Source organism: Sardina pilchardus, chromosome 2 (genome assembly GCF_963854185.1).
Source record: "Sardina pilchardus chromosome 2, fSarPil1.1, whole genome shotgun sequence".
Lineage (NCBI taxonomy): Eukaryota > Metazoa > Chordata > Actinopteri > Clupeiformes > Clupeidae > Sardina > Sardina pilchardus.
Window position 1 is genome coordinate 31,930,071 of NC_084995.1, and position 26,958 is coordinate 31,957,028.

The window sequence follows — 26,958 nt, forward strand, 5'->3', positions numbered from 1 at the left end:
TTTGATGCTTGAAGTTTATGGGATTTATTTTCAAATGTTAGAAAGTGAATGGAGCACCACTGGCAATAAGCACACTCTGGTGTGGAACTGTGCTGCTGTAAGCACCTTCCGCTTAGAATGCGTTTGGATCAAACCTTTATTGTTTGAAAACTCTAAATTCTTTTACAATACAGTCATTTTCTCTTTTGTTACGCGTGTGATTTGATGAGTAATGTACAATGGCATGTTCAATCCAGTAATGACACACAGCCACAAACATTAAATACATCCTTTCTACATGTCAATGTTCTCTAATAGTGGGAAGTAATGTGCCGTCATAGTAGGTTTTTTTCTTCTTTTTTTTTTCTTTTCAACAGCACTGTTTCTTCCCTTTTGTATCAACAAAAGCATTAGTTGTTTGCTTTCTCTTTTCTGAAAGTGCATTTGAGGGATTGTGTTGACCACTGCGCAAGGCAGCTTGTCCGGCAAAAAAAAAGTACAATTTTAATTTAATTATCGACAGAGGGTCATACTGTGAGTAACAAACAGCATATAACCTATATTTCCCATCAAGACACATATCAGGATAAGTAAATTAAAGAAAATATAATATCTATATGCATGCCATGAACATTCCTCCATAGACATTTATAATAAATGTATACTTTCAGAACCTTACAAAGTAATTAGGCTGATTATGATACAGTATTTTCCACAAATATGGACATATGCGAATAATGATGTGAACTAATATATAACATCCAAATACTTTTAGTTAATTGTACAGACAGGTATGATGGCTTTTTGGCCAATATGTGTAGGGCATGCCCTGGTAAAGTTATTTGGTCCACAATTTACAAATCTTCCGGATTAAAAAAAAAGAGAGCGAGAGAGGAAAATATGGGGTCTTGCAATAGAGAGCAAAAACTCTCATGATTATGACGATGTCTTTCCGGGTGCTGATTTCTTTTCCTTCGCTGATGAGAATCATAAATGATGCGAAACTGTTTTTCTTTTTTGTTTTTTTTGTCTTGTTTTTGTTTTCAATGTAGACATTATAAACATATACAATATTTCACAACTTGGTGATACTACACTTTCTTGTTCCATGGCACTGCTTTCACTCTGTAGAATTTGGTGCCGAGAGGAACTTTGAACCGATTCTGAGCCTATAAGAAAAGGAAAATGTGGCTTTTTAAAATAAGCTTTCAGACCTAAAGCAAGCTAAACAATTAATATGCGCAGAATCAGACACTTTCAGAACATTTAGGTCAATATAAATCAAGAAACAATTCCAACTGAAGTAATTCTTGTATTTTAAAATATCTTAAAAAACATTTAAAAACTAGATCAACAAAAGTCCTTTTATGCACAGGTTTGTTTGCCTTACAAAATCATTTGTGACTGCAATACATTTGCTGAGTGCACTGCACACCATTATGTGTACAAGTAGCCACACTTTACCTTCTTTGCTTGACAGTACTCTTTTTCCATAACTTTTCCAAGAACCCAAGGTCTTCTGGAGGCACCCATCGCTGTAACAAAGCCACAATCAACAAATGCTCTACTTGCACCCACAGAAAGCATAAAAACAAACCCAGTGAATAAATACCATTCCCCCTTTCTCACTTGTTACACAAATGTTTAAGAGCAGTTAAGAATGCTAAGTGAGTAATTTCAAATGAAAGGACAGCAAACGTTCCAAATGTGTTTCAGCATATTGCATCAGATCGTGACTAAAGGACCTCCAGGATGTGTTCTGTAAGTATTCCTTGGAACACATCCTCTATTGCACATTTTAAACTCCCTTCCCACCAAAAAAAAAAAAAGAAAAAGAAAAATAAAGCCTGGACTGGGGCTAATTCGGCTTTTCCCATACGCAGATGACAAGTCTTCTTCTCACTGAATTGACTCTGTACATAAAGCAGACAACCATTTACTCTCTGACATGACAGAGTGCCCAGGAGCGGCGCTCTCCACATGGGAGACTTTATGGAGACATTACAGGGTCTGCAGCCCGTAAGAAGCGTGTTAGCTGGTGAGGTCTCTTCCTGTGACCTCAGAGCGAACAGCACCGCTCCCTTACGTGGGTAGCGAGTGCGAGCTTTAACAGACACTTTTGCTTCCATGCTGGAAGATCACGACATTGAACATGTTGCTCGATGGCAATGCTGCCAGATAGATCACATCGCAAATGGCAACGTGCAACAACACTAGCGAGTTAATGCTATCCCGACGTCTCCTCCAGAGTGTTCATTCTCTTATTTTAAAAAGCGCTAATTTTCATTTCTTTCTTTTCTTTTTCCTCATTCCTTTCAAAAGTAAAATGTACTGTAGATAAAAAAAAAATAAAAAAAATTAAAAAAAAAACAGGCCTCCCTTTGCTGCAAGTTCCAAGTTATGTTCCACTAATCTCAACCATCATTGACCCTGGAGCATTGATTCACAAGTGCTCCTTCATGTACAAAGCCATGTCTATGGTTAAAGCTTTTGTAATCAAAGAATTCTAAATGACAAATGGTCAAGGAGAGCAAACAGTAGAGCATGGTGGGGAGGATGCCATCTTCCCCCATCCAATAGCATCATGTGGCAGTTAGAGCCCCTGGTTCTCTCAGTGGATATATATATAGAGAGAGAAAGAAAAGAGAGAGAAAGAAAAGAGAGATAAACAAACCTGGTTTGAGGTCCAGTGCATTGAGGGACTCTGAGTGGAGGAAGTAGAGCGTGGGACCCACAGTAAAGAGGACGTAGTTGTCATGGCGCTCGTCCAAGATGATCAGCACCAAGTCTCCTACCTGGAAACTGGAAAATGAATTGACGTGTAAATTTAAGTGTGTGAATGATCATACCCCTATCTATGATATTCAGCACTACAAAAGATAAGATCATAAGCCTCAGAATGCTTACTCTCGAATAGCAATCTTCTCTGAATGTCTTGAAGACACCGACGACATGCTCTGAGACATCTGAAATTAAGACAAAAATATTGATGTGACAAGATCGACAGGCATAACACAATGCTATATAATATACAGCTCTAGATCACAGACAAAGTCAGGAGTAGCTTTTGAGTAAACATGAGGATAGTTTCATATGAGCACAGGCTTAACCATGCTGAGCACCAGGCCGCAGCCCCACACTGATCTGGGCTTGACAGTTCTGCCATCTAGTGGCAAATACAATACTAACATGTTCCAGCACACATCCAGGGGTCTGTTTCCCAAAAGCATAGTTGCTAACTATGATAGCAACTACCTTGGTAGTGTCACTGCCAAATGAGAGTCAGTAAATTAGAGTTATGCACATACAAAACACTTAAGCTTCTTAGACACACATATTACGTTTTTAATTTGGGAAAATTACTGAAATGTGACCGAATATCAACACCGTATTTCTGTGTCGTTAATGTAGGCTATCTGTGACTCAAATACTGTCAACTCAGATGTGGCAGTGACACTACCACGGAAGATGCATCGTAGTTAGCAACTATGCTTTTGGGAAACGCACCCCTGGCAGGCTTACAAGTGCACTGTTGCCGTGCAACAGGATGCATGCAGGGTTATATGTGACAGATGATTTATGATTTATCAGATTCATGATGCAGTTGCAATGCCTCCATTTTGTTGTGGTCGTCATGAGCGTCTACATGTGCTGCCCGTGTCCCCATTGTTAGCGATAGTTTTTTCACACATGATGCTTAGGTGTGAGACAAATCTCTATATTAAAGCAGGTTTAAATAACGCTGAATTGAGTTTGTGCTTAAGACTCTTGAGAAATATGTTGGATGTCCATGGTCAGACGTGAGGATAATATGAGGGCACAATGTGCATTTACAGAACGGCTACTTGTCCTCTCACCTGGACTATGCTGCTTCCCTGCTCTCTTCATAAGTCATAATAAGATAAGATAATATAAGATAAGATAAGATAAGATCTACTTTACAAATCTTCTCCTATGACATCCAATAATGCTGGAGAACACAAAGCAAGGGAATCGAGACCATTCCTCTTTACAAAAGCACTCCAGACTTTTCTTTGCAAATGTTCAGGCTTTCCTTGGGAGTTCACGATACAATGCACCCTAATGATGTTCCCAGGGCCTTTAGAGTAAAAGCAGCCCCACAATATCACACACGCTCCACCATAATTATCATTAGGCATGGGCTTCTTTTCAGCATAGTCATGTTTGTATGTGTGCCCCAGAGTGCTAGAAAAGAAAATCGCAATTTTCATCTCACCGATAATAGACTGCAATTTCAGACAAAGTCACTGTGGCATTCAGAAACTCCTACCATTTACATTGGCAATGAAATGACAGGCAAGGCTTTTACCTGGCATGCCCTTAAATAATCTATGAGCACAGAAGTCACTTTTGAAGATCTATTTGGAGACTTGGTCACCCCAAAAAGATACTTTTTTTCTGTAACCCTACCATCCTCCTCCCTGTGTCAACAAGGGACAAGGCAAACATGGGTCTTTGTCTAAGCAAGTTTGCCACATTTCCAGTTCATGGGAGCCGTTTTATTACTGTAAAGATGGCCATTTTCAAACAAGTCCCCAGTTTATAGACATTCGCTGACAAAGGTCTTTCCTTTTCTTTGAATTTAGCACATTATCTAGTCTTTCCAGTGGATGACTAGGGGATTTGACCTCGGTCACTTTATGAGTGGAAAGGGAAGTCATGGATTACTGCTGAAAGTTCACTGAAACTCTGATTAACTTAAAGAAGTTCAATGGAAATGGAAGATAGCTCCTGTTGAATTTTGTGACAAGGTTTTCCAGGGGTGCCAATATTATGGCTCATATGTTTTAAAGAGACCCTATGCAACTTTTTCATAGTCATAAAATCGCTTAGAAATCGTTGTTTTGCTTGACTGACCAGTTTTATCGAAAACAGTAATATTTCCTCCCGCCCCCAGTGTCCCTATCCGCTATTGCAACCTTGCAGTTTGTTCAGGAGGCGATCGCTCCTTGTTTACATCTGGAAGGCTGAGACGCGTAAGGAACAAGAAGAACCACCCTTGCAATTTATATATTTATATATAGCCTATATATGTATAAGGTGCTGTGTCCACCAAACGCGTTTTTTGCGCCGACGGCGACAATTTTCAATGTTAAGTCTATGTAGCTCGACGCTCACAGCGCTGAGCGCCCTCGGCGGAAAAAAACGCCGGCGCCGACCGTTTTTTGTCGCAGCGCTCAGAGCGCTCAAAGTTGAAATCTGTTCAACTTTTAGAACAGCGCCGGGCTCGTCAATGGCACTTCTCGTTATAAACCGTCACTGGTTTTGGTAACTTAGCAACAATAAACACTTATCGAAGCGCCGAGAGGAGGAGGTTTTGGGCGCTCTGGCTGTAAAAAACGCATTTGGTGGACACAGCACCTAAATATACACGCTAAAGCTGTCGGGGAAGCTCTGTAGAGAAATATGCAAGCATAAAACGAGCGAAAACAAAAAACGAAACCGAAACCGGAGATGAAATCGCCAATCCTGCATAGTTTCTCTTTAACATATAATACAAATATCTATTGATTTTTTCCTCAATGTTTTCATTGTAAGATTATGATAAATCAGTTCTATATATAAATATATATATATATATTTTTTTAATACCTGCTCTGAAGTAAACATTACCAGGGGTGCCAATAAATGTAGGGCACTGTGTTTACAGATTTGTAGTCTTAACTGAAAATTCACCTCACACAAAAAACAATAAATATGAATGTGTTCATACATAAAAGGGTTTTTGACCCTAAAAAAACAAACTAAAGTGCCTATTAACACTAAAAGCTGGTCAAACTGAGATAGTGCTGAAAGACAGACACTACTTAGGTGGATTTCTTTTCCTTTTATTTCTCCTGTGCTGATTGTGGGGGTCTGCTACTACTGAATTCCCAGCATATTAGCTTCTCATGCTATGTGATTAACACACAACAAAGGGGGCTCAGCTCATCAGAAAGCTCACCTGCGTCTCACATGGTTCTACTGTAAATAAACTGGCAACTGCTACTCTCATTAGCAGATTAAACCTATCTGAGGAGAAATGGTCCACGGGGGAACCTAATTGAATTACATGAAACAGCCTTGTGTACTAATTAACTGCCATTGATAACTCTGTGCTTTCACTCTCTGGCGACAAGCAATTTGCTATTCCTACCTTGAGGGTCTTCTTAAGATAATTCTCTTTTGAAGGGGACATTAAACCAGTAATGATGGAGCCGAGCTTAGGGAGAGCTGGGCTTGCTATACCTTTGGTAAGGCTTTGTTTTGTAAAGCATTACCAAGAATCACAGAGCCGTTAATACATTTAGACTGTTCATAAAAACGAGAGATGGATCACATAGTCTGCATGTTGCAATAGACATGACTTTGTGTCAGCTGCCTGCTACAGTGCCAGGGGGTGCCATCAAGGTGCTCGAGTAAAGCAACAGAATGTTTTTCTGTTTGTAACCTTCAAATTGTTGTCAATAGCATACTGGCTTATAATGGTAAATGTCATTGCCACTGCACATCTTCAGGGCCAGGTGTTGCACATTGCAACTTTGATGTGCCATGCAGGAATGGTGACCCTTTTTATCACTTTAGACTCTCTGGTTACCCAACTGTAATATGACGGCTTAAGAAACCAGTAACTCATGCTGAAAGGCACACATTCTAACATTGTGTTGCTTTAAAGTGTGCCGCAAAGAGGTTTGCTGTGAGGAGATAAAATGTGTGTTTACCAGTCTCTGACTCAGCCTCTTGTTCTCCTCCTCCTTCATGTGTAGAGTCTGACAAGACAGATAAAAAAAACACCTTCAAGGACTGCTGTGGTATTCATAACTTACATAATAATTATTCATCATTACAGAGATCATGGCAAGAGACTAGACAACACAACTATGGGCCACATAACAGATCACATTGCAAAACTAGTCTTGTAAGATTTATGTAAGACTTTATACAATCACTGATAAAGGGGGGAAAAAACAATCCATGAAATTCACCAAAACCTAAACAATGTCCACAGCATCCACTGTCAGTCTTACTTGTAATTCTACTTTGAAGCTGGAAAAATGAAGCAGAATTTCTGCTGCAGATAATTCAGTGACCCCAATATTGACTGGTTTTGCAGCTTACCCGTTCTAATATGAGGATCCGTTGCTTCTCCTCCGACAGTAGCAATGGATTATCGCTGAAACAAAAAAACCTGAAGTCATTCACAAGAGCAGTCGCGCCCCTAACAAAACACAATGTGAAGTGAAGGCCAAATTACTCACACCGTGTAATCCTTGCCTGTCTGTCTCTCCCTCTCTCTGTCTGTCTGTCTGTCATTCGGTCTCTCCAACTGGTCGACAATCTGTCCGTCCTCATTTCACAACGTTTTTCGCCACCTCTCAACTAACCTGCCTGGTGTCTCTGACCGTACACGGAGCCTGGTCTGATACAGGGCCTGGCGCGCATGCTAACTAAAACACCTGAAATCCATGTTGTTTAAAGGCTGCACAATGGCTGCTTCGACCGTTATTTTTGGAAGTTTGGGATGAATATTTTGACATGATTTTATTATAATATTATAAAATACTGGAAATACCGTTGCCATTTTAAACAATGAAGGTTGAAAATGACTGTGTTAAATTAAGGTTTCAAAAAGATGTTGACCTTGATAAAATTGTATTGCATTCTGATATACATTTAAAAGTTTCTGGAAGTGTTAGAGCTTTGCACTTTGCTTTCAAATGTACATTTTCCTGGCATTGTACCTCATTTGTAAATCACTATACATACAGTATATACAGTAGGTAGGCTCCATAAATTCACCATGCATCAAGATTAAAAACTGGTCTTTTATTTCTCATTCACTACATCAGGTTCCAGCCTTCCTCGCCTCCCTCAGACACTCACAAATAGAAGGGAGAGGGGAGGAATTTCTGGTAGGCAGTGAGGTGAGGTGAGGTGAGGTGGGGTGAGGTGGAGGGGGAGATGCTTACTGCGTGGCCATCATGCTGGCATCCACGGCAGGGTCCACCCTCTCGTCGTCTCGGAGACAGGCGACCGAGGCCAGCCTCTCGGGGTCGGGTTCCTGGAGGACGAGGGGCATCTCTCCGCCCACGGCGCCGGCGGGTTCCGCGAGAGCTTGGCTGGAGGAGGCCGCGCCCACCGCGCCCGCCGCCGCGCCGGGGCTGAAGAAGGCCGAGGAGACGAGCACGCCGCTGCGCAGCCGGTTCAGCTCCTCCTCCAGGTGCTTCTTCTCCTGCAGCATGGAGGCACGGTCCTCCGACAGCGTCTCGATCAGGCCTGCCAGCAGCACAGCACATAACAGTCAGCACCACAGGACAGAGAGAACACCCCCCCCCCCCCACCTCTCCTCATGTCACCGCAGCAAACATGAAACAATTACTGCTTCACGTAGTGTTGCTAGATTCCTGACCTCCTCACCCCCCACCCCCCCACTGACCTTTGTCTTTCTCCTGCTGCTGGGTGACCTTCCGGAGCTTCTCCGTCAGCTCGTTGATGATCTGCTCTTTCTTCAGTTTCTCGCGCGTCAGGACAGTGTTGAAATTTGTCTGGGAGGAGAGACGCACAATTGATCTACTGGAGCTCCAAACGCAAGGGCTACACCATGCAACTTTAGAATGTTCAGCCATTCAGTGTTAGAAACACACTGAGGTCCAGCGACAGCATTTTCTAGAACCATATCTTTGAGCAACGAGCTTTCTGACAATTTAATTAAACTGAATATTCTATTTTATCTTTTAAATCCGTGTAAAAAAAAAAAAGACGAGGAAGACAGCATAGGCCGAAAAAGCATCCGTCCTGTGACATGTTCTAAAGTAAATTAAATGAGTTATAGATCAAGAGTGTGGTTACTTTTTTGTTGTTTCTTTTCATTTTCTAAAGTGGCACTATTTGCTTAATAAGACTGTGAAAGGAGTCAATTTGCTTCAGACTCAGCTTAACAGCAGCAGCGGTGGTGTTTCCCCTTCTCCTAATCCCTCCCAGAGGGTTCCCTGAGCCCACCTGCTGTTCTGCGATGAGCGAGGTCTTCAGGTTCTGCATCTCCTCGTTCTTGCGGTGCTCGAGCTGCTCCAGTCTGGCCAGCAGGTCTATGTTCTCCTCCCTCAGCTTCTCCTGCAGACCCGTGTCCAGAGACACTGCTGCTCCCGTCGGCTCTCTGCTGCCCTCCGATGGCTCCTCTGAGAATGACACCCTGGGAGGACCAGAAGCAGGCCATGGAACCATCAGACAAAAAAAAAAAACAACCAACAAGAACGATTAGTCCATGACATACACCGAAAGAGAGAGAAAAAAAATGCTGAGATGTGACTGCCTGATAAAAATGACATTGTGTTATGCTGACATTGTGGCATTTAGCTGACTGACTTTTGACTTAATGTGAAAATGATGCATTCATGTACACGTGCAGCCTGAGCATGCCTATGTCTGTGCACAAATGAGGCACAATGGGCCTCCACACAAACAGAAGTGGGCCTTCATATTCAAAGTGAGTCATTTACAAGATCTTTTCATCCAAAGCAGCTTACAGCGTACACGTTTGCTCTGCAATTGTCCATTCATGCATGTCAAAACAGCAGAGACAGAAAGAGCCTGTATTGACAGATAACTTAGGGTTATCTTCTCTGCAACTTCTCAGGCTACTACTGGCACTCATTATACCATTCCTATACTCTCTGTAAGAATACTTGTATGATCCTATTTAGTCCCCAGTGTGTTACACCGTGTCCTAATTGTAAGCGACTGCGCGACTGTCGGATAGTTTGTGTCCACATTGTATGCGTTAACATTCTTTAATGAACCTTTGTTACGTCGTGAAGAAGTTAATGTCAAGGCGGCGCGACGCGACTAAAATAGAAACGGACAGCGCGACAAAACAGGGTTGAAGAAGTCGCGTAGCAAAGCAACTTGTCGCGTTCGGTCGCATCGCATTCAGTCAGGACATTCCAATTGAAAATACAGCGCTGGAATTGATTTTGTCGCACGCATTCAGTCGTGTCGCTTGCAGTTAGGACACGGTGTTATATACCTATCTGTTCACCAGGACAGTGAGTATGCACTCCTCAGCCTTTCCCTTTTCAATGAAATCTGACTCTTCTGATGGTTACTAACCTGTCAGAGGATTGTCGCTCTTGGAGCTGGGTTTCAAGTACTTGTATTTTTCCTAACAGTCTCTTCTCCAGCTCCTCCTTCTGGAGTTCAAAGTCTCTTAAGGCATCGGCCAGCGCCGCCTTGACGGCCTCGGCCCTCTCCTCCGCCCGCTCCTCCGCCTCCTGCTGCTGCCCGTGCTGGCACCGCTCGGCCAGGAGGGCGTTCTCCGCCTGCAGGTCGCCGAGCTGCGCCTCCGCCTGCCGCTCCCGCTCCTCGGCGTCCGCCCTCAGTGCCTCGGCCTGCTCGTCGCGCTCGTCCCGCAGCGCCTGTGCCCGGTGGTCGGCCTCGCGCCGGGCCTCGTCGGCCGCCTGCCGCAGGGCGGCCAGCTCCTCCTCGTGGCGCTCCACCAGCTCCGAGATGCAGTGGTCCTTCTCGCGGCGCAGGAGGGCGCGCAGCTCGGCCAGGCCCAGCTCGTGCTCCTCGCCGCGCCGCTGCAGCCGCCGCTCCAGCTCCTCGGCCTGCCGCCGCAGCTCCGCCGCCTGCGCCTCCACGCGGGCCTCCAGCTCCTCCTCGCGCCGGGAGCGCGCCTCCTCGCTCTGGAGCCGCGCGTCCTCCGTCTCGGCCTCCTTGAGCGCCATCTCCACCTCCAGCTTGCAGCGGGCGTCGGCCAGCTCCTGGACGCGCTCCTCCAGCTCCCGCAGGCGCTCGGCCCGCTCCTCCAGCTGCCGGCCGTGGAGCTCCTGCTGGCCCTGCAGCGCGGCCTGGTGCTCCTGGGCCAGGCGCTCCACGGCGTCCCGGCGCTCCTGCCGCTCGGCCTCCAGGGCGGCGCCGTGCCGCTGGCCCAGGGCCTCCTCCTGCTCCCGCAGGCGCTCCCGCTCGGCCTCCTGCGCCTCCTGGCGCGCCTCCTCCCGGCAGCGGTCCGCGTCCCGCTGGAGGGCGCTCAGCTGGCCGGTCAGCTCGTCGCGGGAGGCCAGGGCCGCTTTGATCTCCTCGGCCCGCTCGGAGAGCTGGCGCTCCAGCTCCTGGAGGCCCTGCTGGTGGGAGGCGCGGAGCTCCTCGGACGCCCGCTCCCGGTCGCCCTCCAGCTGGGCGCTCTCCTTCTCCTTGCGCTCGATGCGGCCCTCCAGCTCCAGCATGGCCCGCTGGACGTCGCGCACGATGCCGCGGTTGGCCTCCAGCTCCTCGGTGAGCGTCTGCACCTCCCCCTCGTGCCCGCGCCGCAGCTCGTCCAGCGCCGCGCGGTGGCCCTCGCGCACCTCCTCCTCGTGGCACAGCCGCAGGCGGCCCACCACCTCGCGCACCTCCACCGTCACCGTCTTGAGGGCGAAGCCGAAGTCCCGCTGCTCGCGGGCCACCAGGCCGCGGAAGTGGTGCAGGTCGTCCCGGACGCTGCGCAGGCCGCTCTGGGACTCCTCGGCCGCCGCCCGGTAGCGGTCGGCGCACAGGCGCAGCGCGGCCATCCGCGAGTTCTCCCGCTCCAGCGTGGTGGTGTCCAGGATGCGCTTGCTGTCGATGGCGTTGATGACCGACGAGTAGAGCGACTCCACCATCATGTCGGGGCTGGTGGGGTCGCTGATGGGGTTCGGCGACGACAGGTTCTCCTCGATCACAAACTCGTTCACCGCCGACATGAAGTCCGACTCGGGGCTCTCGGCCAGGGAGTCCAGGTCCAGGGAGCCTTGCTGCAGGACGGGGTCCATGCTGGGGTGCCCGATGGTCTCGAAGTCAAAGGTATGGGCGTCGATGCTGTCGGGGGACAGGTCTTCGAGGGGCGCAGGGACGGGCAGGGCCTGGCTGGTGGGGGGTGGGATGGTGAGGGAGGATAGTGTTTTGGAGGAGGTAGGCGTCGTCCCTGTTGTGCTTTCTGACCGGGGGAACTGTGATGACCTCTGAGCACTCTGACTGCAGGAAGCCTGAGGAAGGGGGAGAGATTTATGAGGAAAGAGAACCATGGATTCTTACAAGGAGTGCTATGCTATCCTGTTGCCTTCAGAGTCTTACTACTCTGCTCACCACTGCAACAGGCTCAGAAGTACTACTATCAGTTGTGAAGTGCCAGTCTCTAGGGTATACTGTTTTCTGGAAGGATGGACTAACACATGTATCTGCTCTACTCCCGAAATAAATAAAAAAGCAAGTTGCACTCCTCACCCTTTGTTCGCTTAGTAAGTCAGTGATGGTTTGAGACATCTCATCTACACTTTGCGCAGCCTGGACCAACTGATGAAGCATCTGAACATGCTGATTCAAAGGCTCAAAGTCGCAAAGTGTAGGAACCCTGGAGGGAGGAACAGGAGCAAGTCTAAGACAGGATTGGAGATGGTTTAGATGAGAGAGTTTAGGTGTTGAAATTTTGCAATGTTTTGATTCATCTAAATGTAATGACAATTTGTTTATATAAACAAACAGCAGTTTAAAAACCTCCGTCAGGCTGCAGCCTGCAGAAACATATTTAGGAAATCAAAATGATGTGTCCTACCTGAGGAAAGGCTGAACCTCGACAGGACAGCAAGACTTTAGATACTGCAGGTCCTCAAGAGAGATGTCTGGAAGCTCAAAGTCAAACTTGCGAGGCTTTCGAGTCTGAATGTCAAAGAGTAAAAATACACAGTTTAAGCAGGTCATTGGTTTGTCGTTACAAGAATATTGTATCTATTGACATGAATAATATGCGCCAGCATGTGTACACTTAGACATTTACTATATGATACTACATGTATGATCTTAGTAGTACTAATACTCACGCAAAAAGACAATGGAGGCCATGAATCAAGTCCCCGAAACAAACGATTTCTAAGAAATGACTTCCCTGGGAAAGAGATCACAGCAAAGGTTAAAAAATAGGAAAAAAAGGTATATCATATTATGAATCATGACAGTTCTAAGACAATAAACCAGGTATGAAGTGAAAAGAGAATGAAACAGAGCACTTACTGAATAGCTTCCCAAAGGTTTCCCTTTTGGCCTTCTCTGCTTCATAGAATCGTTTCCCATCCTTCACAAGTGCATTTGCCCACTGGGTGAGGGAGAATAGTACAAAAATGAAAATCTCACATTAACAAGTAACTACACCTAAAAACAAGCACAACACCAGTGACCACAGACTAATGGACGACGGCAGGTTTAAAATTCACTCTATATCGTTACAAATTGGTCAAGTTCTGAATTCTTTGATAACATTCATGTTCCATAGATGAAACGTGTTGGGAGTTGTTTGAGATAAGCAAATCTGCCAACCAGGAACATATTTTTGGAGTACAACTTTTTCAGCTCATCTTGTCTAGATGTGTGTGGCCAAATATCAGCACAAGAATAGTTTTGGATCTTTCAAGAAGGGTCTTAAGGTATATCTATTCAATATGCACTTAGTCTATTAAAGAGGAACTATGCAGGTTTGCTGATTTCTTCGCTGTTTTCTCGTTTTACGCAAGCAGGTTTCTCTGCAGAGCTTCCTCTACAGCTTTAGCTTGTTATTTTAAAACACTCCTCAATCGGTCAGTCTGCCTTTTTATGACTATGATCGTGAGGCTGCGAGACTTCTGCTTGTCAGTGCACCGGCCCAGTGGCACAAACTTGCAAGCGTGGTTTTTCCACTCACAGGCGCTAGGGGGAAGCGAGACAGCCTTCATTCAACCTTGAATAAGTCACATAACCATTCCAATGACTCCGAAGCTGATCAGTTAAGGTAAATTAACCTAAAATGATTATGATTTGTAATATGGTGTTTTGCTTTCACTAGGCCATTGATTAAATTGCGTTGTATCTACATGTATTTTAATGTGACGGTTGACAGTGCTTAACATATGATATATAATAGAAAAGTTTACTTTTATATGCATTATGATAAGACATATAAAATATAATTTGGGTGTGTGCAATTTACAAAAGTTTTTTTTTGTTATTTGAACATGGTCCAGGCCTTAAAACAAAGAAAATATCTGAGCCTAAATTATCAGGCTTTTGAATATGTCATAGGCCTGGGAAATGTATTAGCATAGCCTACTAAAGGAAGTATGACATGATATGCATATTGAAACAAATCAGAACTAATAAAATTGCTTGAGATAGACACATTTTCACCCTAACATCAAATAACATAGGGTAGCCTATATTAGGCTTGCATTTGTAAAGTTGATCTGAAATGTTTAATCTGCAGCCTAGGCTATTTGCAGATCATTTTGTTTAACTAATAACGTTGTGAAAACAGTGTTCCTATTACATGTTAAAATGTGCAATGTAGGAAGGAATATTCCAGATTAATAGAGAGTTTCTTTGAAAGATTTCAGCATGCCAATCATCATTGCTTTTGTCCTAGAATGGCACATGCCAGTTAAGGAGCAAATCATCTTTTATTTGCATAGCCTTTGATATACTGATGAAGCTCTCTGTTAAAGTTGCCTGAGTTCGCTCCACTGTTTGCACCATCTAAATGGCTCAAACTGAATGGATTCTTCATCACAGAATCTCGTTGTAGCCTAAGCTACATTTGAACACAGTAGCCTACGTCTACTTTTTTCATATGCAAGACGGCAACATAAGGTTAGCAATATTAGAAGAAAACATGCTGCTACACTGCTATGCTAATTCACTCGTTTTTAATATATAATTGTCAACGTCTAACTGTACCACCTGTGGCACCCCTGTCTTCTGACATTTAAGACGCACCTGCACTTGCACACACTTTCACTTAGAATGCCGTGAATGACTGAGGGATGATAACCGTGAACACAAGTTTCAAATTAAAATCGTGTTTGTTTATTTAATGAATAGACGCATATTTTCTCCTTGGGATCTGCAATATCATGATCTCTACTGCAAGTAATTAACGTTACAGTCTCCATTAATTCTACTAAAGGAAAAAATGAGACCTTGTAAATACAAATGTAGGCTATATATCTATGTCTGTGGCTCTGTAGCTCAGCAGCAGAATCAACACAGCTTACTAGGTGGTCAAAATGAGTGCCCGCTACGCAAAATGCGTACCGGTATATGTTGGCAGGTCTGGGTAAGATCATTTTTATGGACATTTCCTTAGTCGTATAACGGTGCCTATTCAATGAGCTTTGTTTAAATCTTCCATCATCACCTCTCTCAACCAGAACTGACAGAGAATGATGGAACGGGCACAGAAAAACAAGGGTGTGTTTTAAAAGGCTGAAAGCCACTGAAAATCACAAGTAACAAGGCAATTGGAGGGCTTAAAAAAAAAACTTGAAGGCTTAAATATTGCCTTGAAGAGCATGTTTATCTCTCTAGGCCACTGACCGCTCTGTAGTGTCTGATGAACATCTTCCTCCTGACCACCTCCACCACGGCCAGGCAATACATCTGGGGGACGGTGCTGAGCGCGTCCACCACGCGCACTCTCTCCAGCAGCTCAGTCAACAGCCGCAGCAGCGCCTGCAGCTTCTCCCCGTCCTGGTCCGCGTGCAGCATCACATAGCAGCACCATCTACCGCACACACAGCCAAACACACACAGGGTGCCAAGTTCAGTAAGTCAAAATGCTACAGGTGAAATGGTTGGCATGTTGCAACAGAATTTCCAAAGCACGTCGTCGCTCATCATTGAGGCATCTGTGACACTCGTGAAGCTGCTGTAGGCCAGCTGACACTGTAGTCTGAACAGCATGGCGATACATGACTAACACGGCTATTAACATGAGCTAACATAGCTATTAGCTCAGTTTTCAAGAAATTACCATGGGGTCATTCCACCTCAATTCAACAAATGCCTTCTGCTTGACCATCTCAGATTTCCTTCAAAATTTTACCACCTGAAGAGTAACCATTTAAACTGACTTAGCCAAAATATTAGATTGGTATACCTAATACATCCAGAGAAAAACGTTTTTGAACATGGTACCCCCCTTCTGATTTTTGGCACATTGGCGCCCTCATCTAAATCTGCAGCAACGTTCAGATGTCATTATCTCAAAAAGTGTTCAAGCTAAAGACTTCACATTTTCTGGGAATAATGATTGCTACCTATAGATTCCACATATTCATTCGTAGGCCGTATGTATTGATACTGACTGTGTTTCAATCTTGTGAAATCAGAAGAAAAATGGCAGATTTTTTTTCAACCCCCACATTGGGCGCTCCATTACACAATTTGTAAACAAAATGTTTGACAAATGGTTATGTCTCTCTACAGAAGTGTTTAAGCTGTCTTTGAAAAAGTAATTAAGAGGTGTCTATATTGCTTTTTTGTTGGAAGTATTGTAACACAAAACTGAAAAATAATCAATTTGGATGATATTGTATCTCCCCATTACAGAGGTATGACACGCCATACCAATGAATTGAACACATCTCCAGAAAGAGTATGAAATGGGCTTTCATACTGTGAAATTTCAAGATGGTATTATGGCTGCAGTTATTAAAAAACATTTTTTTAAATATTGGTCTATTACAACAATTAGCGTTGCTTTTTTGTGCTATTATTTAATGATTTCATAATCCTTGTCTTATTCCTAAGTATCAGATGTTTATGTCTCATACTGTTAAACATTTATATTTTCATTTACTTGCTGAGTGATGAACTAATAAATTATTTCCTGTATTTCCGAAATAAATTGCTGCTGTCACTATTTAATGCCACTAGATGTCACTGTTCATGGATATCAGCAATGTGTTGTTATAGTAGACCAATATTTCAAAAATAACATTTCAATAACCATAGCCATAATACCATCTTGAAATTTCACAGTCTGAAAGCCCATTCCATACTCTTTCTGGAGATGTGTTCAATTCATTGGTATAGCTTGTCATACCTCTGTAATGGGGAGATACAATATTATCCAAATTGATTGTTTTTCAGTTTTGTGTTACAATACTTCCAACAAAAAAGCAATATAGACTCCTCTTCATTACTTTTTCAAAGACAGCTTAAACACTTCTGTAGAGAGACATAACCATTTGCCAAACATTTTGTTTACAAATTGTGTAATGGGGCACCCAATGTGGGGGTGTGAAAGAAATCTGCAATTTTTCTTCTGATTTCACAAGATTGAAACACAGTCAGTGTCAACACATACGACTTACGAATTAATATGTGGAATCTATAGGTAGCAATCATCATTCACAGAAAATTTGAAGTCTTTAGCTCGAACACTTTTTGAGATAATGACATCTGAACTTTGCTGCAGATTTAGATGAGGGCGCCAATGTGCCAAAAATCAGAAGGGGGGTACCATGTTCAAAAATGTTTTTCTCTGGATGTATTAGGTATACCAATCTAATATTTTGGCTAAGTCAGTTTAAATGGTTACTCTTTAGATGGTAAAAGTTTGAAGCAAATCTGAGATGGTCAAGCAGAAATTTTCTCTAAAATCCGTTGAATTGAGGTGGAATGACCCCATGAGGAAATCTACCAAACTACTTTGTTTATCATAAGACCGGATCACATGATGATTTTAAAAGCAACATTATGCAACAATTCACCACTTTTTGAGTTATGCTTTTATCAGGCAACTGGACTGGTTATCATCTCCAAATTTCAAGTTCCACTGTATGTGGTTACGGTATGTGAGAAAGATAAAGAGAATATGTGGGAATAATGTGGGAATAACAACAAAGAGAGAAAACCAATGTTAGCTATATTTGCTCCAGCATATTTCTAGCAGTGCCAATAATACTTTAGGTTGGGTTCGCAAAGCTTTTAGGTAAGTAGCTCACTAGCTTTTCGACCAAAACTCCATAGCGCTGCTTTAATGCTACACAAACACCAAAACCTTTAACACCACTGAAGTGCATCACACATCCATGGACTGATTTGAGTGGGCAACCTACTTGAGACGGACTTGTAAGTTGTTAGCGAGTTCCTGTTTGGCAGTGGTGCACTTCTGTTTGATATCCAGCAGCTTCCTGTGGTTGGTCAGCATGATCATTAGCTGGTTTGCATGACTCAGACACAGGTCAGGCAGCACAGAGGTGTCCTTCAGGTTTTCAGCCCTCTTCTGATTGGCCAGAAATCCCTGAGGGGAGGGAGGAAGGGAGGAAGAGAATTTCTATGACCATTCAGAGAAGACACCAGTGTCCACTGACAGGAGTGAAGTAAAGCAGGTGACAGCTGTAAGTGACTTGGCCTGAGTGCTGTAAGTCGATACCTGATGCTTGAGCCACATGTCAGGTGTCTACACACATTACCATTGAACTGTAATAACTTTTGCAATTGTACTTCTTCTAATGTGTTTGTCCCAATAGCTTCCCAGATACTTATTTCTAGATACCACCAGGCACAAGCCAAACACAGTGTTCAGTAGTTTGCATAAATCGGCGGCAGAAAACGTGCACCCACTAGAGCATGTGTGCCTATGTAAGTGAGTTGCCTTTAAAGGGGCCCGATAGTTACTGGTAGTAAGGTATACTTTTCACAAGTGAATAATTTATACTTGGCTTCCACTTCTGAATGTACCTGTCTGACAATGATTTTACTGTGCAGGCACTGCCATGGATGGACAATCAAGGACAGCTTTCTCGCAATGTTACAGCAAACTGCTTTTGACTAATCACACTATATTCTATGGCAATACTCAACATTTCCGTTCACATTGTATGGATTTACCGTAATTTCCCGACAATTAGCCGCGGCTTATACATTGATTTTGAAAAAATTCTTCAGCTATGAGGTTAATACAGCGGGGCATTTAATATGGTGTTAATATGGTTTTGTTTCTTTTAACTTGCATAAAACACTGTCCTGCGGCTTATACACAATGCGGCTTATATGCGGGAAATTACTGTAAGTAGTCAAAGGGCTATTTCACAAAATCTAGGTATTGAAAAGTATTGGATTAACCCAGGCTATACTGGCTGAATCAAATGGCATTGTTTACAAAAACAATGGTATATAAGGTAAGAGCCAGGCTTGGTTAAAGCGGAAGTCCTTTGTTGAATGGGTTTTAGATATGTTAAGTATGAGCACCATAAACTAAGTCATACATGAGGGGTGACTCTATCCAGACCAGAAGCATTCCAAGCATAGCCAGTGTTTACTGGTTCTTTCATAGCGCTATTAGCGCTAGCAAACAGGCATGTCCTACTGCACATAAATCGCCTACCTAATACCTTATTACTTAGGTATTTGTCACATCTGTCTATCGGTTACTGCGAAAAAATCACGGGCACTTGAATTATACTTCTGCAGTAGGCTACATGGGCAACGGAAAAGGAGAACCCAATAAACTGGCCAGATGCATGAATCAGTTTCACTTTAGTTGCATTGACTTTTGGTGGCGGTATGCACTCCTCAAAATCCCTTACCGAATTATCCTACCGGTAGTTAAAAAACAGCAGTCTATATATTTTCCACATTGATTATTAACATCTCTGTATCGATGCATAATCACTTCCTTTCACATTGTGAAAATGATTATTTTTCCACAGGCCTATAGGCTGTGTGTTGACTTTTCTAGAATTGAGTGAATAACAGTCAGAGTAACAGGAATGGGGGGTGGGGTGTCTTTTTGAAAGTACATTTCCTTACCTGAGCAAGTTCCTTCTGTTCATTGACTAACTTTTTACAGCTTGCAATCATTTGGTCAAGGGCATACAGTCTGTCCTCCAGTCCCTTGATGGCCTTCATGTTCTGATTATCAAGTTTGGCAATGGTGTCCTGGCAATCTCCTAAAAATGGCTGAATGATACGTGGGTCCAACTGTAGAGTTTAAACACACACACACACGGACGTTAAGTTGATACTGGTGTGGCTTAAGTATTTGAGGTTATGGTTAGACCAAAGGTTACAAAACCTTGACAAGGAAAGTATGCAACACTACTCTACTTTTCATGCCATTCTCAGTATGATAGGGGCGAACCCATTTTTGAGGCAAGTTTCAGTGAAGATATCTGCAGGTGAATGATAAGGCTTGGGCTGCAGCATGGCCTCTGAAAGGGTTCTGAGGCATTTAAAGGTCAAACTAGTCAAGCAAGTGAAAGGGAAATTGAAATTTCAATTCCACAGGCAGGTTTAGTAAATACCTGTTTCATTGATCATACAAAGTCTGCTATATCAAACAGGAATGTGCTTAAATTAGCCTAGACAGCTTAGCTACAATTCTTTCAGAACTGCTGTTCACTGCAGTTACCCCTGAAATATAATTTGCATCTCAAATATTTGCATAACCTCCACAGTTTAACGGTCCTCACAGAACCCATAATGTCCTTGAAGAGAAGAGGATTACTCCATGTTCACAATTTCGTTTAAATCAGTTTAGGGGTCAAAATGAACTCACTTGGAAATTACATTTAATTTGTTGCAGTCATCACATAAAACACAAAATAACTGTGGAGAAAATACCTTGACTTCAGACAATCAGTAAAAAAACTGACTTGAGCAGAAAGTATAGACCAGACCTTACAAAAAATATACAGCCATAATTTAAGTAATTTCCTTTTACTAATATTGAAAATAACTCAAATACAGTAACTATTGATAAAACTATAATAACACTAGAAACTGGAGCGCAGTTCATCCATGATGGAACCAGAACAGGAAGGCTCTTACCCTGTTGATGGAATCGAAGCACTTCCGCACCACCGACTCTACATCATTAGGTCGGTCCTGGACGTTGATCCAGTCCAGGAGGGTGACGTTAAAGGAGATCCCGGTGCAGGCTGCCTTTTCGGGCGAGTCCGCCTCTTGCAGTGCCGCCTTGAGCTCGCTGCTGTCCGTCATCTTGCCATCGCCGCGGGGGGCATCAGCCGCCTGGAGAGAAGCTCCGCCCATGGCGGGGGGCAGTTCGTGGCTCTTCCTCAGCCCGTCGGCAGCGCTGGGCGTGACCGACTGGGCCGAGCGATCCTCATCTTCCTCCTCCTCATCGGGCCTCTGCACGGGAGAGCTGGACTTCTCCAGGCTCTCGCGGTAGCTGTGGCGGGTCAAGCTCTCCAGCAGAGGAATCTTGGCCATGACTGATACGGCCGTCCCCAGTCTACAGACCATACAAAATTTAAGGTGAGATTCTTCAATGTTTTGTTTACAGGCCTTTTTTTTGTGTGTATGTGTGTGTGTGCGTGTGTGCGTGTGTGGAGGGGGATGGGGGTAGATGAGGTGGCATGAAAATATTCCAGGGGAAATACTGGTAGAGTCACTTACTTGGTAAGTTTTATTTTGATGTCCTCAAAGTCCCGCTGATAGTTAATGTAGGCTGAGTCAAACTTCGATAGCAATTTTTGATAGGACAGCGTACAGTCATCCAGGTTGGCCATGATGGCAGCCCAGCCTTGGTGTTGCAGATGTTCATCATGAACCAGGCGTTCACAGAAGGAGCAAAGTTTCTTGGCAACTTCATACATTTCCTATCAAAAACAGGACAACATGAAAATATACTGATTTGTCAGTGGAACAAAAAACATTCACATAATAGCCATTATGTGGCTTTGGTACATGAACATAGTTCACTAAAGGTCTACATCCTATAACGTCACTACACATTTAAGAAGATGGACTCAAAGAATTCTCTTCCTTTCTTAAAAAAACACTCAGACTGATCAATGATGAAAATATGTGTAGATTAATTTAATAGTAAACAACTAATTTAGTAACTGTTGCAGCTCCAGACCAAATTTCAATATGGCATCTGACATGACTACAGTGTACAAAGACAATGGATCAACTTTAGCGGCAGCAGTGATGTCTCAAGTCTTCAATTCTCCATCTATCTTTCGCAGTCAGAGAAAGAGCTCACCACTGCGAGTTGTGTTCGTGAGGCAACGGTGTGAAAGACTGCTGGCATCATAAGGGACTCCTCCACTTTCAGCTCCATTTCGTTCTCGATAGAGAAGGTTGTCTTGGGGATGGTGGGGGCTCGGTCACATAAAATCATCTCCTTATTGAACAGGAAGATGGGGTTGGTATCCTGTCAAGAAGGAAAACGACTGTTGTAAAAAAGCTTTTTACACACATCGAAAATGTTTATTTAAATGTGATGTATATCATTTAACTCATGTCGGGCATTGACAAACAATATCAAACCATTTCTAAAAGTGCTTCAGAATAATGACAAAAAAAAAGTGACCAGTAAATCACGAGCATCTTTAACAAGACAACATATCAGATATTGGCCTGATTGGTCCTGTTCACCCACATTCATACAGGTGCAGTCACTGGGGTCTTTATGTGCAATATGTACAAAACACTGACAAATTATCCAGAGCAGTGATAACCTGACCCTGAACACAGCACATTTCTATTTACCTATGAATGAGATAACTATGCCAGTCTCTACTCTCATGTATTTCATATAACTGTGAGCTGAGGTAATGGCCACCAACTGCCAAGCAGGCTCCCAGTGGAGGTTAATGCCAAGCATCTGGCTAGGAACTCTGATTATCTCCAGAGGGACAGAGCAAACACCACTGCCATCTGGATAGCCTCCAGTGTATCAAACCCACACACTGTCACTTTAGCCTCTTTTTGAATTCTACGCCATAAATGTCTAAGAAGTATGTAGCTTACCTGATACTGATGGTAATACAAGTATTGCATTTCAAATCATAATGACAGTAATACATTTAGGCTTCTGCTTCAAGACAACAACAAAAAACGATTTAACTACTAGCACTTTAAAATATAGGACCATTCTCCAGGTATTCACACAAGTTCAGTGACTGAGGCTCATAATTGCATCATTTGATTAGCAGAAGCCTAAAAACATGCCCGACAAATTACCTCAGATGTTTGAGGCACAAAACCCTATTTGTCATTCTAAATATTCCTACATTAAGCTTTGTGTGTGTGGCCAGAACATTTGACATCAATTCATAACAGGGCCACTAGCTCAACTTCATTTCTATGCCCCAGTCAGTAGAAACTGGACAAACAATAAAATTCCTTAGGAATGAGACACAGCTAGCCAATTATGATCAGTGGGTATATTATTTGTAAATAATAAACATCATTACTTTTGCAAAGCATGACAAACTAAGCATCATCATCTTTTGACATTTTGACAACAAAAGGACAAGTAGAGGCTTCAACCTCTTGACTAGCATCGAGTCAATCTGATATTTCATGCCGAGGGACAAAACTATTTTATTTCACCATGCCTGGTTCTGCCAGCACAGCAATGTGTAGTGAAATATCCTTCACCCCATATTGTTCTGGAGTAGAAGATAGGCTATTTAGAGTGATCTGAGTAATCTCCAAAATACCAGCTGCACGTCACTGGTGCTAGATTAGTATCTTTCAGAATGTCTGGCTGTCTACCTTAACTGAATTCTTCGGTGATGGTTATTTATGGGTCAATAACAGCTGCAGACACATGCCTACACTTGACTTATCATTAACAAGCATAGTAAGGCGACAGCTATTGGCTGCATCAGGCATATTCACATCTCAAATACATGAGGGAAAATAAGAGTTGCATTTTAGTCTTTTTAAGGATGAAAATGATTGGAGTAATTGTGACTGCCATCAATGCTCTACCTCAGACACTTGTTAATATATTTTTTCTGACTACACCAAATGCAAGCCAGAAAACAAAACCCGAAATACAGTCTCCATAAACAATTAAATTAACTTTCCATGTCTCAAAGCACCATCAATAACAACCAAATTAAACAGGCAGCGGCAGTCCCTGTTCCCTTATTCAGACAAAACAGACAAGCACAACTCTGGATGAGATTATCCAGGATCCTTGAGAGGAAACAAAACACAGCCTTATTGTAAGCACTCACAGTGCCTGCACTGTAGCTGCAGACCCGTCGATCTGCAACCATGCACTCCCCTCCATTGACCACCAGGACCTGGTGCTGGGTTGCAATCTTGTATTTAACCTGGATGGCATGTTTGAGATCAGCCACCCTGCAAAGACATAAATACATAAAGGTCAGATATTTGCTCACTGAAATTCTGTAAACATTTTCTAGAAAGACATCTGGACTGACATAGAAAAATTAAAAGGCCCTAGCGATCCAAAGAGCAGAAAACAATTTCCTTGGATTGAATACTGCTGGTATATACATAAGCATATAACAGATAATGACAAAGATGTAGAAAGAGCACTATTAATCAAATACTTCAGCTGAATACTTTGCCTCCCTCCCTACTGAATAAACTTACGTTTGGACGGCAAGTTCAGTATCAAAAGTAAGTGTGCTTCCATTGTTGACTTGAAACACATACAACTTCATGTTGAATTCTCCAAAACTCTGTAGTTCTGCCTTCCTGGTTCATTTAGTCCTGTGGAGTCAGGAAAAACATGCTTAGGTACATAAGGAAAAGGAAAATAAAAGGAGCCACAGTTAACCAACCCCAAAACACATTCTGTTTATCATTGTTAGTCAATATCTTATTCTCAGTGGCCTATGGCAGTATTGTTCATGTAATTTAACTGTTTGGTGTAACTGAACCCCACCTTGACTTGCTGCCAGTGTAGTCTTGACACCAATAGCAGATGTTCACCACAGTTGAACATCAAATGTCAGTTGTTAAAATCCCTCTGCATTTCTGAGGAGAAAATGACATCGTTACCAACTAACTTACATCTGTGTTTCAAATGTTTTTACATGTCCATGGGCGATGTCACCGTGTTGCAACTTCAATTTATTAAATATTAAGGAAAACTTCAAGACATTGTTGTCAGGTGATGAATACTTTGGGTGTTACAATAACATAAATAGGCCACGGTCTAGCTAAACTGTGACTGGCACCACTGAAAGAGTTCAAGGCGTCGCCTGGCTCGATCTGACAGACAAACACACCTCACATTCATAACTACGTTATTCATTCGACAGTAGCAGAGGACATGTACATATTATAACAAACGGTTATCTATAAGAACACAACTGAATATTCAGGCTGAGTCATGTTGGGAGCTAGCAAGCTAGCCAATGTAGCACGCTATGATCGCGGAGTTAGCCACGGCACAGCTAGCTACATGCTTTGTAAACATACCGTGGACGGCAGCCAAGGCAGCCGTTTTCACCTCGGGATAAAAAATAAAACAGACTAGTCACTACAGGTGTGCTTCTGTGCGGTGAAGCTTGGGTATTTTCTTCATGTGGATGCAACTTAGGCTCTACATTTTCCCTCACATTGATGATAGTCAAGGGTTGTCCAGAAAAGCACGAAAGAACCGTATCGAAATGGAGTTTTAAGATGATGTTTGACCATGTCGTCCAGACCAAGGGTTGCGCCTGTTAAAGCAAAAATGATGAGGTACAAGGCCTCGCTTTCACGGGCTAGCTAGTAAATTTACAACGGGCTGAGATACAGTAATTTTAGCGTTAACGTTAGCTGCCAGTGTGATGGATTGCATCATGTGAAACACCTGGGCAGTCTAACGTTACAACCACACAGGCAACAGGACAAGGCTTATAAGTAGCTGTTTATGTCCGATTAATCTGGTATTACTGACGACAACGGTGTGTGTGTGATGCCTTTGTTTAGGTGCCCTGTCTAGATGGGGCCCAGACGCATCCCATACGTTTAACTAATTAGCCAGTTAGCACTTAGCTATAATATCAATTCTATCATAACGCAACACAGCTGGTGTAGGACAACTAGCTTGCGAATGACATGATACCCGAGTAACATTATAATTCGTGTAGGTTACTGATCAAATATAAATCCTATTCCAGTCCATAACCACCAATAGTTGATGAAACGAGTAAAAGCAAAAGCTGATTTAGCTAACATACGTGCTAACCTTCCAAAAAAACAACAACCAGCTAGCAACAGAGCAGCTGGTGGACGTCAATAACGTTACCTCGAACTTACTGCACAATATCTATCAGAATACTAGCAAAGGAGGGTAACCGTTCACAAGCTAGGTATGCTCCCGCTAGCTACATTTCACTCCGCTTTCTGGAGGACTAATGGAGTTGATCTGACGGGTCAATCACATATAACGTTACAATATTTTCCATCACGACCATGACCATTTAACTACAGGAAATTTGAGTCGCTCTTACCTTCGCTTGATAAATCGCATCCTCTCCTTTAGCGAGATAGCATAACTTCATATAGCTTATTGGTAGAGTTCGGATAGCTAGCTACCATCACCTCGCAAGAGAATTAACGTTAGCTGAAAATAGCAACCTTGCTTGCTAAATATTTACACTCCTACACCAACATACAGCCTTGATTCAAGGCAAGTATGTGTCATTTGTAATACAACTGCTCATATTGTTCGTTGTGTAAATTACGATTCACTGATTAATGAATATTCCTGTTGACATCGACCCCTTCCTCTGGAGTTGTGTAACACAAGCTAATGTTATTCCAGCAGCAGGCTAACACTGCTGTGTTTTGTTGTTGTCGTCTTCGTCACTGCGCAGCGAGATGCACTGTGGGACAGAGCTAGAGCGCATGACCGCAACATTATGATGGGTGGGTCAGGATTTTTTTTACTGGTATGTTATTGGTTGTATCACTATAATGACGTCCCTGTAATGGCTGGTTACTGTACTCCTACACAGCTGAAATTTCGTCTGAAAAGTAGCCTATATGTCCGCTTACAGACTTGCATAATTTGCAGTTACAAATAGCTACAAACACAGTGAAATAAGCTCAATTGAGAAACGTTTCTCGATTTTTCTCGGTTGCTTATTTCCAGACTTAGAGCAGACCTTCTCAGAGCAGATCTCTCAAGCAGAAGGCAACTTGGGAAGTGCTATTAAGTGCTGCTTTTGAGAACCAGTCTACCACCTCAAGGACTAGGCCTACTGTATTTCCCATGAAGGGTGGCAAGCCCGTCACAAAATCGATCGAGACATGGAGACATGTGGCCATGGTTGCTTCTAGGGATAGGCAGAAGCAGTAGCAGCCCAGCTGGCAGTTGGTTGCTGGATTTGTGCTGTGCAGACTGCAGGCAGGCGTTTACAAGGGAGTTGACATCTCAGTCTTGGCTACCAGAACCTCCGCCAAATGAACTCAAAGGTATGACCC

The 26,958-nt window shown here is 43.2% G+C and overlaps 1 protein-coding gene across 5 annotated transcripts; it reads right to left on the reverse strand.

Annotated features, from left to right (window-relative positions):
* Positions 1–26,343, reverse strand: rb1cc1 (RB1-inducible coiled-coil 1). 5 transcript variants are annotated; one of them, XM_062527234.1, is made up of 24 exons: positions 25,983–26,343; positions 24,425–24,516; positions 24,130–24,249; positions 23,745–23,871; positions 21,755–21,925; positions 21,163–21,365; positions 20,575–20,998; positions 19,555–19,725; positions 17,859–18,043; positions 15,331–15,517; positions 13,000–13,081; positions 12,810–12,874; positions 12,545–12,648; positions 12,217–12,343; positions 10,087–11,978; positions 8,980–9,169; positions 8,417–8,525; positions 7,950–8,256; positions 7,099–7,153; positions 6,702–6,749; positions 2,887–2,945; positions 2,654–2,781; positions 1,444–1,514; positions 1–1,148 (listed from the first exon to the last, which is right to left on the reverse strand). In XM_062527234.1, exons 3-24 carry the CDS (start codon positions 24,198–24,200, stop codon positions 1,071–1,073), a joined length of 4,854 nt encoding a protein of 1,617 aa, XP_062383218.1. In that variant the 5' UTR covers positions 24,201–24,249; positions 24,425–24,516; positions 25,983–26,343; the 3' UTR covers positions 1–1,070. The 5 variants fall into 5 exon arrangements, with proteins under 5 accessions (XP_062383218.1, XP_062383212.1, XP_062383204.1 ...); XM_062527228.1 differs by having other exon boundaries at positions 7,099–7,168; XM_062527220.1 differs by having other exon boundaries at positions 12,217–12,367.
* Positions 26,344–26,958: the final 615 nt, after the last annotated feature.